The 13,854-nt window shown below is 40.9% G+C and overlaps 1 protein-coding gene across 1 annotated transcript; it reads right to left on the reverse strand.

Moving 5' to 3' along the window:
- Positions 1-172: 172 nt before the first annotated feature.
- LOC145999890 (NPC intracellular cholesterol transporter 2 homolog a-like) lies at positions 173-11,536 on the reverse strand. The gene is made up of 4 exons (XM_083137163.1): positions 11,433-11,536; positions 9,176-9,283; positions 8,413-8,591; positions 173-344 (listed from the first exon to the last, which is right to left on the reverse strand). The coding sequence occupies exons 1-4, from the start codon at positions 11,500-11,502 to the stop codon at positions 255-257; spliced, it is 447 nt and encodes a 148-aa protein (XP_082993289.1). The 5' UTR covers positions 11,503-11,536; the 3' UTR covers positions 173-254.
- Positions 11,537-13,854: the final 2,318 nt, after the last annotated feature.

Raw genomic sequence — 13,854 nt, forward strand, 5'->3', positions numbered from 1 at the left:
TTTATCAATTTTAGCTGTATACAAATATACATGCAGGACAGGTTCAGGATATGTTGATTTTCGAGAGTTCGTAGCGTCGAAACGAGGCCTCAAAGAGGCAGTGTGTAAAGTAAAACAAGTAGATATTTGAGAAATTAGTTTATTGAAAATGAACACCAAACGTTTGCTTCTGCGTTTCAGTACTTTTATTTATTGTTCAATTTCCTTTGGTATAGTCACAAACGTATCAGGGTTGCCAGACTTGTAAATCAGTGTTATGGATCGACCACTACTGCAGGCTCCTGGAAACAGACAACTCTATCCCCATCTGACGTCAAAAGCGTCCACTGAATAGTGAGTTCAATCTGTGAAAAGAAACACAAACATTGTATTTTTAAAAATTAGCTAAATATCAAATAGATATATTTGCAAGTGCATTATTTCTACAATATAAATGAAGTGAAGAGTATAGTAATTTGAAACCACTTTCCCGAATCTTATGCGATGAAGTAATACTACCGAAGCTTCTTCAGTCAGTAGTGCAAGATACTATAGTAACAGCATAGGCGTAGCTAGAACTTTATATTTGGGTATGCACAAAGAAAAAAAATGAGGTCTTGTACCTTTTTAATAGCATATTTTGCAACATAATCACTTGGATCTTTAACTGCACTGATGTTTGTAAAGGAATATAAATTCACTAAATGACAGTGTCGGAAATTTCTGAATATATGTAGTAGAAAAAAATCAAATTGCATAGAAATTACACACACACAAAATGTTCATAACTGTTACAAACAAATACATCAAAATACACGTCATCTATAACAAGAGACGTCTGTCAAAATGTACAATGTTCTTAAACTCATCAATAACTTCATTTACATCAATAGAAGAGACTAAGCTTTTTCCTGTTCCACAAATAGCAAGAGCTTCCAATCTACCCTGCATCTGAGTTTCTCTTAATTTAGTTTTAACTTGGGTAAAGTTGGAGAAAGCTCTCTCACACGTGCAGCTTGTGACAGGTATAGAAGAAAGGCGCTGCAGTTCAGAGTAGAATGCAGTAAATATCTTCTTTCTCCAATGACATCAAAAAATCGAAAAACTATAGACACTCGTTTCATCAGCGATAATGCACACGTTTGTACCAAGTAATGCCATTTTCAACTTCTTACAAACTGCAGCTTATTTTCTCCCTAATTGAAATATCTGTCTTTAATTCTCTTTGATAAAGCAGCCCATTAGGGTGTGCCTAGGCACACCCGGCACACCCCGTAGCTACGCCTATGAGTAACAGTGTATTGTTGACAGCATTATTGTAAATTTCCTAACAATAAATGACTTCAAATTAGTTTTATTGGCTTTTCTTGAGTTAATTATGTACTAATCTTACGCCACACTACAAGATCGATAGGGAGTCTTAACATAGTACGTGCAAATAGTACAAAAAACACTACTCATGATTATAAGAAATGTATTTATTTTCTATTACTAACGTCATTTTTATGCATTATTCCTTGTGCACATGTGTAAAATCAGCATAGATTAGGATTAGGAAATTAGAAGGATACAAAATTCATTATTATTATTATTATTATTATTATTATTAAAGGTACAGCCTCGCTTGCCACTGCACCGAAGCAAGGCTCCACCCTATCTAGATCTCTGGCATAGTAAGGAGTGATGCACGAATGTTACAATCGCCTTTATCCTCCAGTTTAGCCCGCATGTTCACGAGTGGCTGGGTGAGCCCCAGAGCCGATTTATGTATCGTAACATATTGTCATTCAGGACTCAGAACGGAAATAGTCAAAGACTGAAGAGTAAGACATTCCTTCCTGTCAGTGGAAATGTTCGAGAGCTCTCAAGGTAAATGAAACATGAAAGGTTATTACATGGGGAAGGATAATAAAAGTATGGGGAGCATGGGAGAGGGGAGATTGAAGCTTGAACGGCGAGAGGAGGAACATCTTGGAGGCGAAGCTACAGTAAATCTTCGTTAAACACGAATCCCAAGGGACCGAAAAATTAAGAGTTCGTGCTAAAATCCGTGCTAACCGGGGACTCAAATTTTATTGTTGCAATACAGTTCTTTCTAAACATTGACCATTTACAATACGTATTACGTATTTAAGTATTGTAGATAATGTAGATTTGGCAATTCCATACTGCTCAGCAATTGTCGTTTTGTTCAATGCACCACGGTCTACTTCCTCTAGAATTCTCAGCTTTGTTTGCAGATCTACTATACTTGTCTACTTTCTCTTGACCATGACTCCCATCTTACTGCTTGCAACTTGATGTTACTCATACTGGCTACGTTTTAAAAAATAGAAAACACATTTGAACACACAACTGAATTTGTTGGTTAAATACGTATAAGCTCATTGTTGACGCGATGATCGTGATTGTCGAGCAAATGCACCCATGTTATAATCTTGATGTTACTTGCACTGGCTATGTTTTAAAGAATAGAAAAACACATTGTTGATCTGAATCTGTTGGTTACAATACTGTACAAGTTGATTGTTGACAAGATGATAGAGATTGTTGAGCGATTTCTTACATACCAAGCAGAGAAACGACAGAGGAACAACAGAAATAAATTATGCAAAACTTTGAAAGTTCGTGTTAAATGAGATCTAATGACGCAACGGACCAAAAAACAGTTCGTAATTCGTGGTAACCGAAATTCGCGTTAACCGATAAAACTTTCTATAAAATATAATACATCCCTGCCGGGACGAACATTTTGTTCATGTTAACCGAGTGTTCGTCTTAAGCGAATTTGTGTTAACGAGGGTTTACTGTATTACCATTTGCGTTCTGAGTCGGGACAGGGGTAACACCATTTATCCTAATTCACCCAGTGCCGACTTCAGTGTTGAAGGTGTTAAAATGAATATTAATTGTGCATCCCCTAACGAGGGACAGTCGTCTAAACAAGCGTATCAGTGGATACGTAATAGTCTCATGGTTCGATCCGAGTTCATGATAGAACATTACGGTATGAGTATTGCCGGAAAATTTCCCCTAACTTCCAAAAAATTGCCACGCATATACGATAAAGAAATGTACTGTTCTGATATTGTTTTTGTAATACGAGCAGCAATTGTTTAGCAGCACGATTGTATTATTGCTGACTTGGATAAAACTGGATTGATCCAGTTTTACTTTCCGGTTAGATCTGAATTATCACCATATCTTTGAAAAATCGAAATGCTGGGGTCGAAAATGTGACATCTAGCAAACCAGATGTCAGTGTAATACGTGAACTGACGAAAACATATTGTAAGGCATTGGATAATTTGATGCTTGCTGAATCGCAACTAAATAAATAGTTTAGAAAAGTCTGTCGTAAAATAGAGTAAATTTTAAGCACTTGTATGCCTCAAATTCACGAAATACTGCATCAAAAACTTCACTTTCCAAAATGTTATTTGAAAGATGCATTTAAAACTATGAAAGATTCGTTTGATATGAGGTACTTAACTCTGTATGAAACATTGTTTGTGTACTACACAATGTTATTACTTTTTTTGTTTTAATGATATAGCAACTAAATATTATTTTGTATCTTGACGCTTTCCATGCTCTTTTAATTAAGGGTCTACGGAAGAAAATATTATATAATTCACATTCAAATATTTCAGTCACTGAGGTTTAGTAGAGCGTAATTAGGATACAAGCCGAAAGTAATGATCTTTTGATGTATTGTTCATTTACTTCAGGGTAACTAATAGCCCAAATGGCAAAAACGTACGCATTGTACGTAAAGTATGTAACGACCCTGCGTGGTCGCCACTCACTTATTATTAGACTCTGCGTGGTCGCTATATTCTTTATAATATCGGATGAAAGAGTTAAGCGGAATGTCCCTGCGAGGCGTACGCTTTGAGTTTAAATATATTCGGTATACGTTACCGGATCCACCTCTAAGTTTATTAGCTTCACTTATTATTAGACCCTGCGTGGTCGCTGTATTCTGTAAACGTTATAAATTATTGTCATTTTCACTGTTCAACTCTTGTTTAGTATTGCAGACTCCTACGTGGCTCATTATTAATTGTATTGTCTGAATGCACACAGTTTAGTTTATTATGACACGTGTATCTAGTGATTTTCTCACTAGTGTTTTCTCTATATCAAACCTTGATAATTCTCAGTACGGAGTTTGCAATATGTAAAAAAATGAGTTGGCAACGCGTACTTCCAGTTAGAATTTTCACCGCCCATGAGCCACCGCAAGTATAAAACCCAGCGCAGCGAGAGTGATCGGTTACATCCTTCGCCGAGATGCCGAGGGCGCAGCACCTCGTCCATTCCGCTCAGCAGTGGTAGAGAGGAGCACCGCCCGATCCCGGACACCCCAGCGATGGACAAGGGGAAAACGAGGAAGAGATTCCGCACGAGACGACCTACAATTGAAGAAGATGATGAGGAATCTACCGCAAGCGAGTCAGACAACGACAGCCAGCCAGCGTCGCAGCCTAGCAGTAGGACACGAGGTGCCAAGCCCGTTACCGCATCACCAGAGAAGACACGCAGGCCACCCTGCATCACAATATATAATACGACAAGCATGAATGTGGCTGACCAGATTGCCGATCTTGTCGGCCACAGAGTATATTTTCGCTACACCAGAGGAAGTTGTCGAGTTACGACACTCGACCAGGGGGTCTTCACGACCATTTGTGAATTCCTCAAGGCCAAGAAAATTGGATTCGCCTACGGCCAAACTAAAGGTAATTCTTCGTTACCTTCCGATAGATGCTGATGCAGAGACAATTCAAGAAGTTTTGACAGCGAACCATGGATTCACAATCCATAGCTTCGGTCGATTAAATGTTCCAGTTCGACGACAGAAGATCCCAAATACCGAGTCCCAGGGACCCACTCCGACCAGGCAGCCATTACCCCTCCTAATGGTTGTCCTACCGAACACTCCGAAGTATCACCAGATTTATAAACTCGACCGCTTGGGAAGATATCAGATGAAAGTGGAGAAATACCGCTCCACGATGACTCTCCAATGTCACGCGTGCCAGAGGGTCGGGCACGGTCAGCGGCATTGTTTCGCCACGCCTCGATGCGTCAAGTGCGCGGGGGCCCACAGATATGCAGACTGCCCGCAGAAGGACCAAGCAACCCCACCACGATGTGCTAACTGCAACTTATCACATTATGCCAGTTACAGGGGATGTTCCCTGTTTCAAAAGGTTAAGGAAGACCGACGGGCCCAATCGGACAAAAAACGCCGAGTTGTACCTCGGCCCATTAGACAGGATGTTCCAGTGACGACACCAGCCAGGGAACATCGTCCAAGAACTTCGCCTCGACCGACCAACCAGAAGCCAACTTCAAGCCAGCGAGACCGTCGTCCTCCCGCAACTCGACAGGCTCATCGCCCAGCGGCTCATACGACATCACATCAAGCTTCATTGTTGGATCTTCTCCAGCAACTGGCGCAACCAGACGTACTCCCAGTATTGATCCAACTCCTCCAGGGACTACAGCAAATCCGGGAAGCTCCGGACTCCTCTACTCGACGTCGGGTTATCACACACCTCGTCGATGCCTTGGTGCCGTAAGGCATAATGTGTTGTCATGTTTTGTAAATACTTCTGTGTTTTCATGTTTGAGTATTCTAAGGGAACACTGTCTATTCCATTCTCTTGCGACAGTTGCAAAGAATCTTATACTAACTGATGTAAAAATAATTGTTGTTAAATAAAATGTAGTTGAAGACACCTGTGAATGAAGTCAAACAAGGTGCAGGTCCCACAAAAGCTGACGTCGTGACCGACTAAGGTCAATAATAAAAATAATAAAAATAAAAAAAAGTGATCGGTTAGTTCATTGAACTCTCCAGCCTAATTATTGCCTATTTTTGTGGGAGCAGGAAAAGGTTTATCATCCATTTTGCCTTGACTCATCTCACTCAACAGGTCGCTAGGTGCCGTGGCTTGCCGCGAGTTGATAGCTACCTGGAGATGAGGCCTTGCTCGAGAAACGGTTTATTATCCGGAGCTCAGTTGGCTCCCTGATGTCAACGGGCAAACATCCAGGGTTAATTGGCCTCCCAGCCTGAAGCCTAGAAGCCATCCCAGCAGGAAGGAGGAGGAAGAAAGAAGAAGAGCCTAGCAGAACCTACCTACCTGGTCCGATCGCTTTGGCTGATAGGTGCACAGGTTCTTCCTGCCCGGCATGTCTAGGAGCACCCGGACCTTTCCTTCCTAACCTGCCGTCCCTGCATAGGAGACACCGGTTGGCTCGTTAATTCCCCGCTAACGCAGGGGGATGTCGCGGCATCCTTTGATCCTTTTACCCAGCGCCCGCTATTCGGGGGTACCGATTGGTTTCGGCCAATTCCCGGCTGTGGTTGGGGGTACTACGCGCAACCTACTCTCTCTTACAGGCGAACCCGTGACGTCAACCGCGACCAAGGCCCTAAATAAAATTAGGTCCCCATACTCCCCCTGGCGCCTCACTGCGAGGAATAAATTGGATGTTCCCTGCCCCCCCCTTTATCTCTTCGAGACCAAAAGTGGTGTACGTAAATACAGGTGCGTGGTACAGTGGGATCCATGAGTATTACCGTGCAAATTGTCCATGACTATTTTCATTCATTTTTATCTTACATCCTGTGTTTTTAAGCGATGGATTTTTATATATGCCGGTGCAGAAGTTGTCAACAGCTTGTTTTGGGTTTTCTTTTAATTCTTGAAGTTCTTATTTGGTCAAATAAAATGCACGAACATGGTGATGGACAATTTGCACGGTAATACTCATAGATCCCACTGTACAGGTAAAGACAGGTGTGTAAGTGTGCTACGGACATCCTTCTGTTGTTATTATAATAAACATTATACATATAAACCTGGTATAACCTTTCTTTACACCCAGCAAGCCCTGAGATAATTCTGAGTCCATGTTCTACGGCTGACAAGAAGTTAGCACGTATGGGTAGACTTTTGCCACCCACCTAATTGCAGCGTTTAGTGTGTTTAACGCCGTCAGTGCCTGTACTTCAGTGCTGTGTTGTTGTGGGCATGGGTGAGCGTTGCAAGTACAATAAGAGGGGCCAAATAGGCTTTGTCATGAACGTATTCATGTATTGTAGCAGTACGTACATGTATTATATTTCAATGTATGAAGTTATAATAAAGTGTGAAATCCGAATTGTGTAAGTACAGGGTGACGCATGGAACTAATGCATAAATAAGGTATAAATAATACCTTTTTGGCAATAGTGGCGACTATGGGGGGCGAGTGGGGCATTTGCCACCCCCATACACACACACTTTTTGCCACTTTCGCTCCCGCACTATGCTAAACCTTATGTATCACGAAAGGAGAGGACTAGCCTGGTTCCTGCTGGGTGGATGGAGGCATAACAAGCTGAAGGGGCGGGACGGGAGTGCAATCTGCGCATTGTGTGGCGAGGTTGAGACGAGGGAGCACATTCTCGTCTAGTGTTCATGGTCAGCTCCGAATGGATGGGGTAGACGAGGCTGCGAACAGGATACAAGGGACTCTCCATACGATAATTAAGGAAAGGTGGCCGACGGAGAGCGCACAGCATGACATGAGAGCCCTAGATATCTATCTGAACACTATCTGGAAGGAACTAAGGAAAACTTTACAAACCTTAAGGGAAAGTGAAGGGTATGATATGACATGGGGGGGGGGATAGGGGAACAGCATTCGGAGCAGGAGTGATTTGTGTGGTTTCCATCCTAGGTGTAATACGGTAACGTTCCTCTGCTGTAGAGTGAACACGAACTCTACCCTGTATATGTGTGTATGGATTAGTTATTCATGTAACATTATGTCTTTACATAATTGCAACCTAACACTTGGTATGTATGCGTACAGCCTGAGAGCTCACATTTCAGAAATAAATATTCTATTCTATTCTATCAAGGGAAAGTAAACTGTTCTTGGCCCCCCAGTTTTGGCATCTTGTCCCCCCCCCCCCATTTTTGGAACCCAAACGCTGCCACTGCTTTTTGGTCAAGCCCACATAATATGACAGTGTATTTATGCTAAGAAAACTAAACCTAACAACAAAGGCATTCCGCACTGACGTCAGAACGCGATGTTGGTTGTCGATTGTGCTATAATTGAGACCCCGCTAGTAAATACCCTCGGTTTGTGTTGAATCTAATCGCCATCCACAACAATACAAAGTTAAGATAATGTTCCTATTATACTCAAACCGTGTCGTGGCATTTGGAATCGACAGGTAATATAGTATTTCCCAATTACTTTACACACGCTCTCTCTTCGACTATTCCAGAAATGGCCGAAGATGAACGGACCAAGCGCACACGGCGAAGTAGAAGCATGAAAGTATTATATTCTATCCTTAAGATGATCGTGACGCGATAGCCTTAAAATTTACTGAAATCGCAAATATTGAAGATTTACCTTTGGATAAATTGACAGGATTGGCAACACTGCTCTGTAAGTTGCCGATTCGCCTGCGTACAGAGGGCATTGTCCTGCGATAAGACTCTTGCATGCGTCTGGTTCTACGCCATTGAAGTGTACCTCAATGCCCCCGTACTTTGCTATGACCTCAGGCTCCAGATCATACACATCTTGTTCTGAAAAAAGAAAGTAGTGTAATTACAGGATGATTCAAAAATCACTTGACCAAAACATTTTGATCATCAATGACATGGAAATTGCAAAAGATATCGAAGAAAGATATTTTTTACATAGTCTCATTGATTAAATGAAATTTCTATGCTCAAGATTATAGTGCTATGGAGCGAAAAACGCCACGTTAGAGTGATTTTAAAATTGTGCAACTGCTGTTAAGTTGTTTGAGATCAATATATCCAACATGAAGCATTTTTATGTACATAGGGAAAATGAAAGTAGTGCCACTTAGGGTCACATATTTTAGGTTGGAAACACTGGTGATCCAAGTACAAAATTTTACATTTACATGAAAATTTATTAGTACCTAGCAACATTGCTTGGACGATGTTTTTTCTGCTTCTATTCCTTAGAACAATAGGATATTTTATGAACACACTCTTTGCTAGATGCAAAGAAGTTAATATTAGAAAATTCGGTGAAAAACATGTTCAAGGGTTTTGAAATTTCAATAAAAGGCAAGTTTTACGAAAACCATATGCATTTTTTGTTCATATCGATCTATAAAGGACCTGGCAACACTTACCAAATGTGATGTCGAACTCCACTGTTCCATTTGTTCCTCTTACAAGTTCACAGGGTGGAACGTCGCAGTTTTCGACACGTAGCGCTGTTGGAGGTGGTATTCCGTCATCTGGAAAGCAAAACAAGCTGTATTTCGTACCAACAGTTGCATTTCACATGCAAGGATCGTTCAAAAAGTAACGAGACTGGATTTCTTACAGTTAAACCGCGTTTAGTTTTAACTGTTGCTCTTCTCGCGCTCGCATAACGTTGACCGTTCTAGCAGAAACCATGCGATGTTGCTGCCATCTACTGGCAACCCTGCGTCGGAAAAAAAAATTGGACTACAACGCTGTTCCTCTGCTTTCTACTCTCGGCTCGCTGTCTAATAGACGCAATATGTCTATTTTGTAATTGGCTGGCGAACTGTCGAGCTGATGCTAGCCGAGGAATATCATTTGTATTGATTACATATCATTAGTTGCGATATTATACGATGGCACCTGGTATTTCTTGAGATTTACGCAACGTAGCAGAAGTATGGTATTTCATTTTGAAGAATTTTGTTATAGTATTACTTACGGCTTCAGAAGAGTCTATGTATCAGATCATCGATTTTGTTTTTGTTTACTTGCAAATTGTAGATGCTTGGTTGTAATGGCGGCGATTCGCTGTCGGAAACTGGGTGCAAAAACAGTTTACTTTCTCTTGGTTGAAAAGGGCAGGGTTGTTAAAGGTGCAGGAATTTTAAATAAATTCAATTCCGGACCAGGAGAGAAAATCAGCAAGCGGAAATTGGTTCTGGACCGTAAGAAACCTTTTTATCTGTAAATTATTTCAATTCGGTCCAGGAACCTTTTTTCCCCTATCAATTTAAATTCGGTCCAGGAACCTTTATTCCAGAATAAAAAATTCGGTCCAGGAACCTTATTTTCCGAATCAGTTTAGGGCCCAAGTTCCGTATTGAAATGAAGCAATACGCAATTTGGATCGAATACGGATCTGATGATAAACAATTATCCACTTGTGAGCATGAAAGACTAATCCAGGTGCTGGCTGTCGCGAGAATCTAAGGTACAGTCACGGACACTGCTGGGTTGTAATGATTACATTGAAAGTCAATGCATTCATTACAACCCAGAATTGTCCGTGACTGTACAAGGTAGAAATGGGCGAAACGCAAACGCTGCAGTCACGTTGCCCCTTTCCATGTAGCCCCAATCTCTCTCGCGCGTGTTTCTTCACTTTGTTGTAGCAGCACAGCCAGCACTGCCCGTCCCTGTTGTGATATCTGCTGGGAACACAGCAACCTCACGTTACCTCATCGACGGCTCCTAATGGCTGCCGTTCCTGGATGGGATGCTGGAGCAACACGTGACGGGTTTCTTCGAACTCAATGTGACGCCACAGTAATATGGTCCATTGCTTTATGTACAGTATCTCTTCTTCAACAAGGGAGTCTTTGAACCTAGCCCACGAGAGAACAACAGCGTTTTGATTTATTCCCTGCGCTACGTTTTCTACAACCGCAGTTTGACATTCCAATGTAAAACGTACTCGCGGACATTTTTAGAAGGCAACTTTTGATCGGTCAACTCCGGTCCAGGAATTGTAAATAAGTTCAATCCAGGACTGGGAGAGAGAATCAGCAAACGTAAATGAGTTCTAGACAGTGTAGAACCTTTTCATATTTAAAGCATTTCAATTCGGTCCAGGAACCTTTTTCCGGATCAATTCAAATAAGGTCCAGGAACATTTTTTCAATATAACAAAGCACAACTTGGACCGAATTGAAATTGTGCCAGGAAAAAGGTTCCGGGCCTGAGCCGGAACCCAATAGAACCCATTAGAATTCATGGGTTCTTGGACCTTAAACAACCCTGGACAAGGGTAGCATTGAAAGACTAGAGTGCGGGGCTAAAAGTGAGGTGGAGGGCAAGAGCCCCCCCCCCACACAACACCTAATCGCCGCCACTGCTTGATTGTATTAATCAAGTTGATTCAATTTTTCATTCACAGTAACAAGACCACAAACAGATAACAGCTGATATTGAGAACATAAGTCTTGTAGTACATTTTAACCTAAAGGATTTGAAGGCTGCAAAAAAATGTGGAATTTTGTTCTTTAAAGTTGGCAAGCCTACTTTACCGTAATCAAGATTGGAGTTTTCTTTACAGTGAGACTGAAACATGAAACTCCAACCCGATACCCTTTTCAAGATCTCTACATGGCAACAGCAAATGATTTCTCGCAAGAGTTGTTAATTGCATCAACTTACCACATGTTTGAAATTCCGTGCTCGACACAAACACCACAAGAACAGCTAATATCAAATATTTTGCCAGCATTGTGCCGAAGAGTGAGCAACAGAAATGAACTCGATATTCTGTGACTAACGTTTGCCAAAATACGCTTCTTATATGTACATATCAACATGGGCAGAACAATTGAAGAGAGTCAAAGCTCAACAGCCACTGCAGACGATAAACAGGTGTGTCTGTTTCAACAGATGTTCACGTCTATATTTTTTTCACTTTTGTCGACCGATAATGTCCATCTGTGTCATTGTTGTGAGTTGCACAGTCGGATAGATCCAGATAGTTCTGTAAATTCGAGTGTCACGAATTGAGACAGGTGTGTGAAATGTTGAGTGGTCATCTTTATAATCTATAGCCTAAGCTTCGAGTTTCTACATCACGTGATTGTGACTGGGGCGTATTCCAGATACTCGTTATGTTAAGACAGTGGTTTTCGCGCACACACTCAACACTTACTTATTTTTTTATGTTTATTTTGGCACCAAGTATACCTTCACACTCAATACAAGATAGAGAAATGATAGTGAACCCAAAGAAAAGTAAAGTAATGCGTATATCAAAGCAAGGAAATGAAGAGAGATTGGTAATAAAATGTTAAGTCGAGCAGCTAGAACAAGTTATATGAATATTTGGGAACAATAATAACAGCCGATGGGGAAGTTGAAGAAGAAATAAATAACACAGTTCTAAAAACAAACAAAATATATTACCAAATTAGTAATACAATGGTAGGAAGAAAGGGGGTACAAGAAAATACTAAATTAAGGATTCATAAAACTATAATGAAAGCTTAACGCTCCAAAATAAGCATAAATGTAGATTAACAGCAACAGAGATGAAATACCTCACGAGAGTGGTGGTAGGAAAAACCAGACGAGATAGAATCGGGAACACTAAAATTAGAGAACTGCTTCAAGTAGGATAGATTGAAGAGATAATAGAGAGAAGAACACTGGGATGGTATGGCCATATCATGAGAATGGGAGAAGAAAGAAAACCGAAACAAGTAATGGAAGGAAGGAGAGGAAGAGGAAGACCTCGGATAGAATGGGAGCAATACCTGTCAGAGATGGTTACTAAAAGAGGAAAGGCACTAATGGAAGTTAAAAGATTGGCTCAAGATAGGAAGAGTTTTAGCAGATGGCTGAAGGACCCCGACGCCTAACAGCACGAAGGGGAACAAGAAGTAAGTATATACCTTTACACACCCCATAAAAACACTTTACACCTATATTCTTACTCAGGTAGCAAATAAAACCCTACGACTACCATAGCAAGCTGCACCATTTATCACCGACCACTGGCGTACGCAGGTTTTTCTTTTCGGGGGAGGCTAGAATTGTAAAGGTGAATAGTACGGATAACGAAGTTAGTAATAAGGTCAGAGGCGTCTCCTGAACGCATGCGTCAATTGTGGGAAAAAGGACAGCTTGCTCTGCGACGACATTAATGAGCATTTCTATATTCTAATTTCTTCATATAGGAGAAGTATTTATTTTACACGAGAGCGCTCAACTAAGATTATATTACATTTCTTGGATCTGAAGTGAAAGAAAGTAATAATTATTTCCCCACAATTGACGCAGCAACGCTTCAGATCCAAGAAATGTAATATAATCTTAGTTGAGCGCTCTCGTGTAAAATAAATACTTCTCCTATATGAAGAAATTAGAATGTAGAAATACTCATTAATGTCGTCGCAGAGCAAGCTGTTCTTTTCCCACAATTGACGCAAGCGCAGCATACACCGCATGCGTTCAGGAGACGCCTCTGAATAAGTGTGTATATTGATACACTTGTAGGTTTAATTGTATCACATGCAAATATGCTGTATAAAGAAACAAACTGCCGTAGTACTAAGTGAGGTGAGTGTACATAGCTGCTTTCTAGGGGAGCGGCTATACAATAAGATATATTTCGTATTTTTAGAACTTTCCACTCACCAATATGGCAATCGGAGTTCATTTTAAAGGCTGTGCATTTACCACCCTGATTTCTCCCCGAGTTCTTCGCTGCTCTTATTTGAAAATGCTGAAACTCAAAATTTCGGAGGAGCATGTAGCCCCATCAGCCCTCTCTGCGTACGCCAGTGGCAACGACTATAGTGCTTTATAACCATTACAATATTTACTACATGCTCTTGAAATCCGATCGCACATGTGAAAGAAATAATTATTTTTTCGTCTGAAACTCACTTTTCAGAGTATAGCCGGGGCCTAACAATATCGTGAGACTTTTGCTTTGGTAAAATTTCAATTTTATAGATAACCGTATCACATTTTTTTTAAAAAAAATATTTTGTTGTCCTTTTCAAATTAAATTTCACTCGGTAGATGCCGATGGAGGTTCGAGATTGTAATTTCACCGACCTCCAATGAATAC

Source organism: Lepisma saccharinum, chromosome 16 (assembly GCF_977018435.1).
Source record: "Lepisma saccharinum chromosome 16, izLepSacc3.1, whole genome shotgun sequence".
Classification (NCBI taxonomy): Eukaryota; Metazoa; Arthropoda; class Insecta; order Zygentoma; family Lepismatidae; genus Lepisma; species Lepisma saccharinum.

Bases quoted from the DNA above. Each gene is read 5' to 3' on its own strand.
- LOC145999890 (XM_083137163.1), bottom strand. From the start codon at position 11,502: ATGCTGGCAAAATATTTGATATTAGCTGTTCTTGTGGTGTTTGTGTCG. The intron at 8,592-9,175 runs GTAAGTGTTGCC...TTCTTTTTTCAG, and splicing joins GGAGTTCGACATCACATTTG to AACAAGATGTGTATGATCTG. The intron at 345-8,412 runs GTAAATCTTCAA...TTCTTTTCACAG, and splicing joins TCCTGTCAATTTATCCAAAG to ATTGAACTCACTATTCAGTG.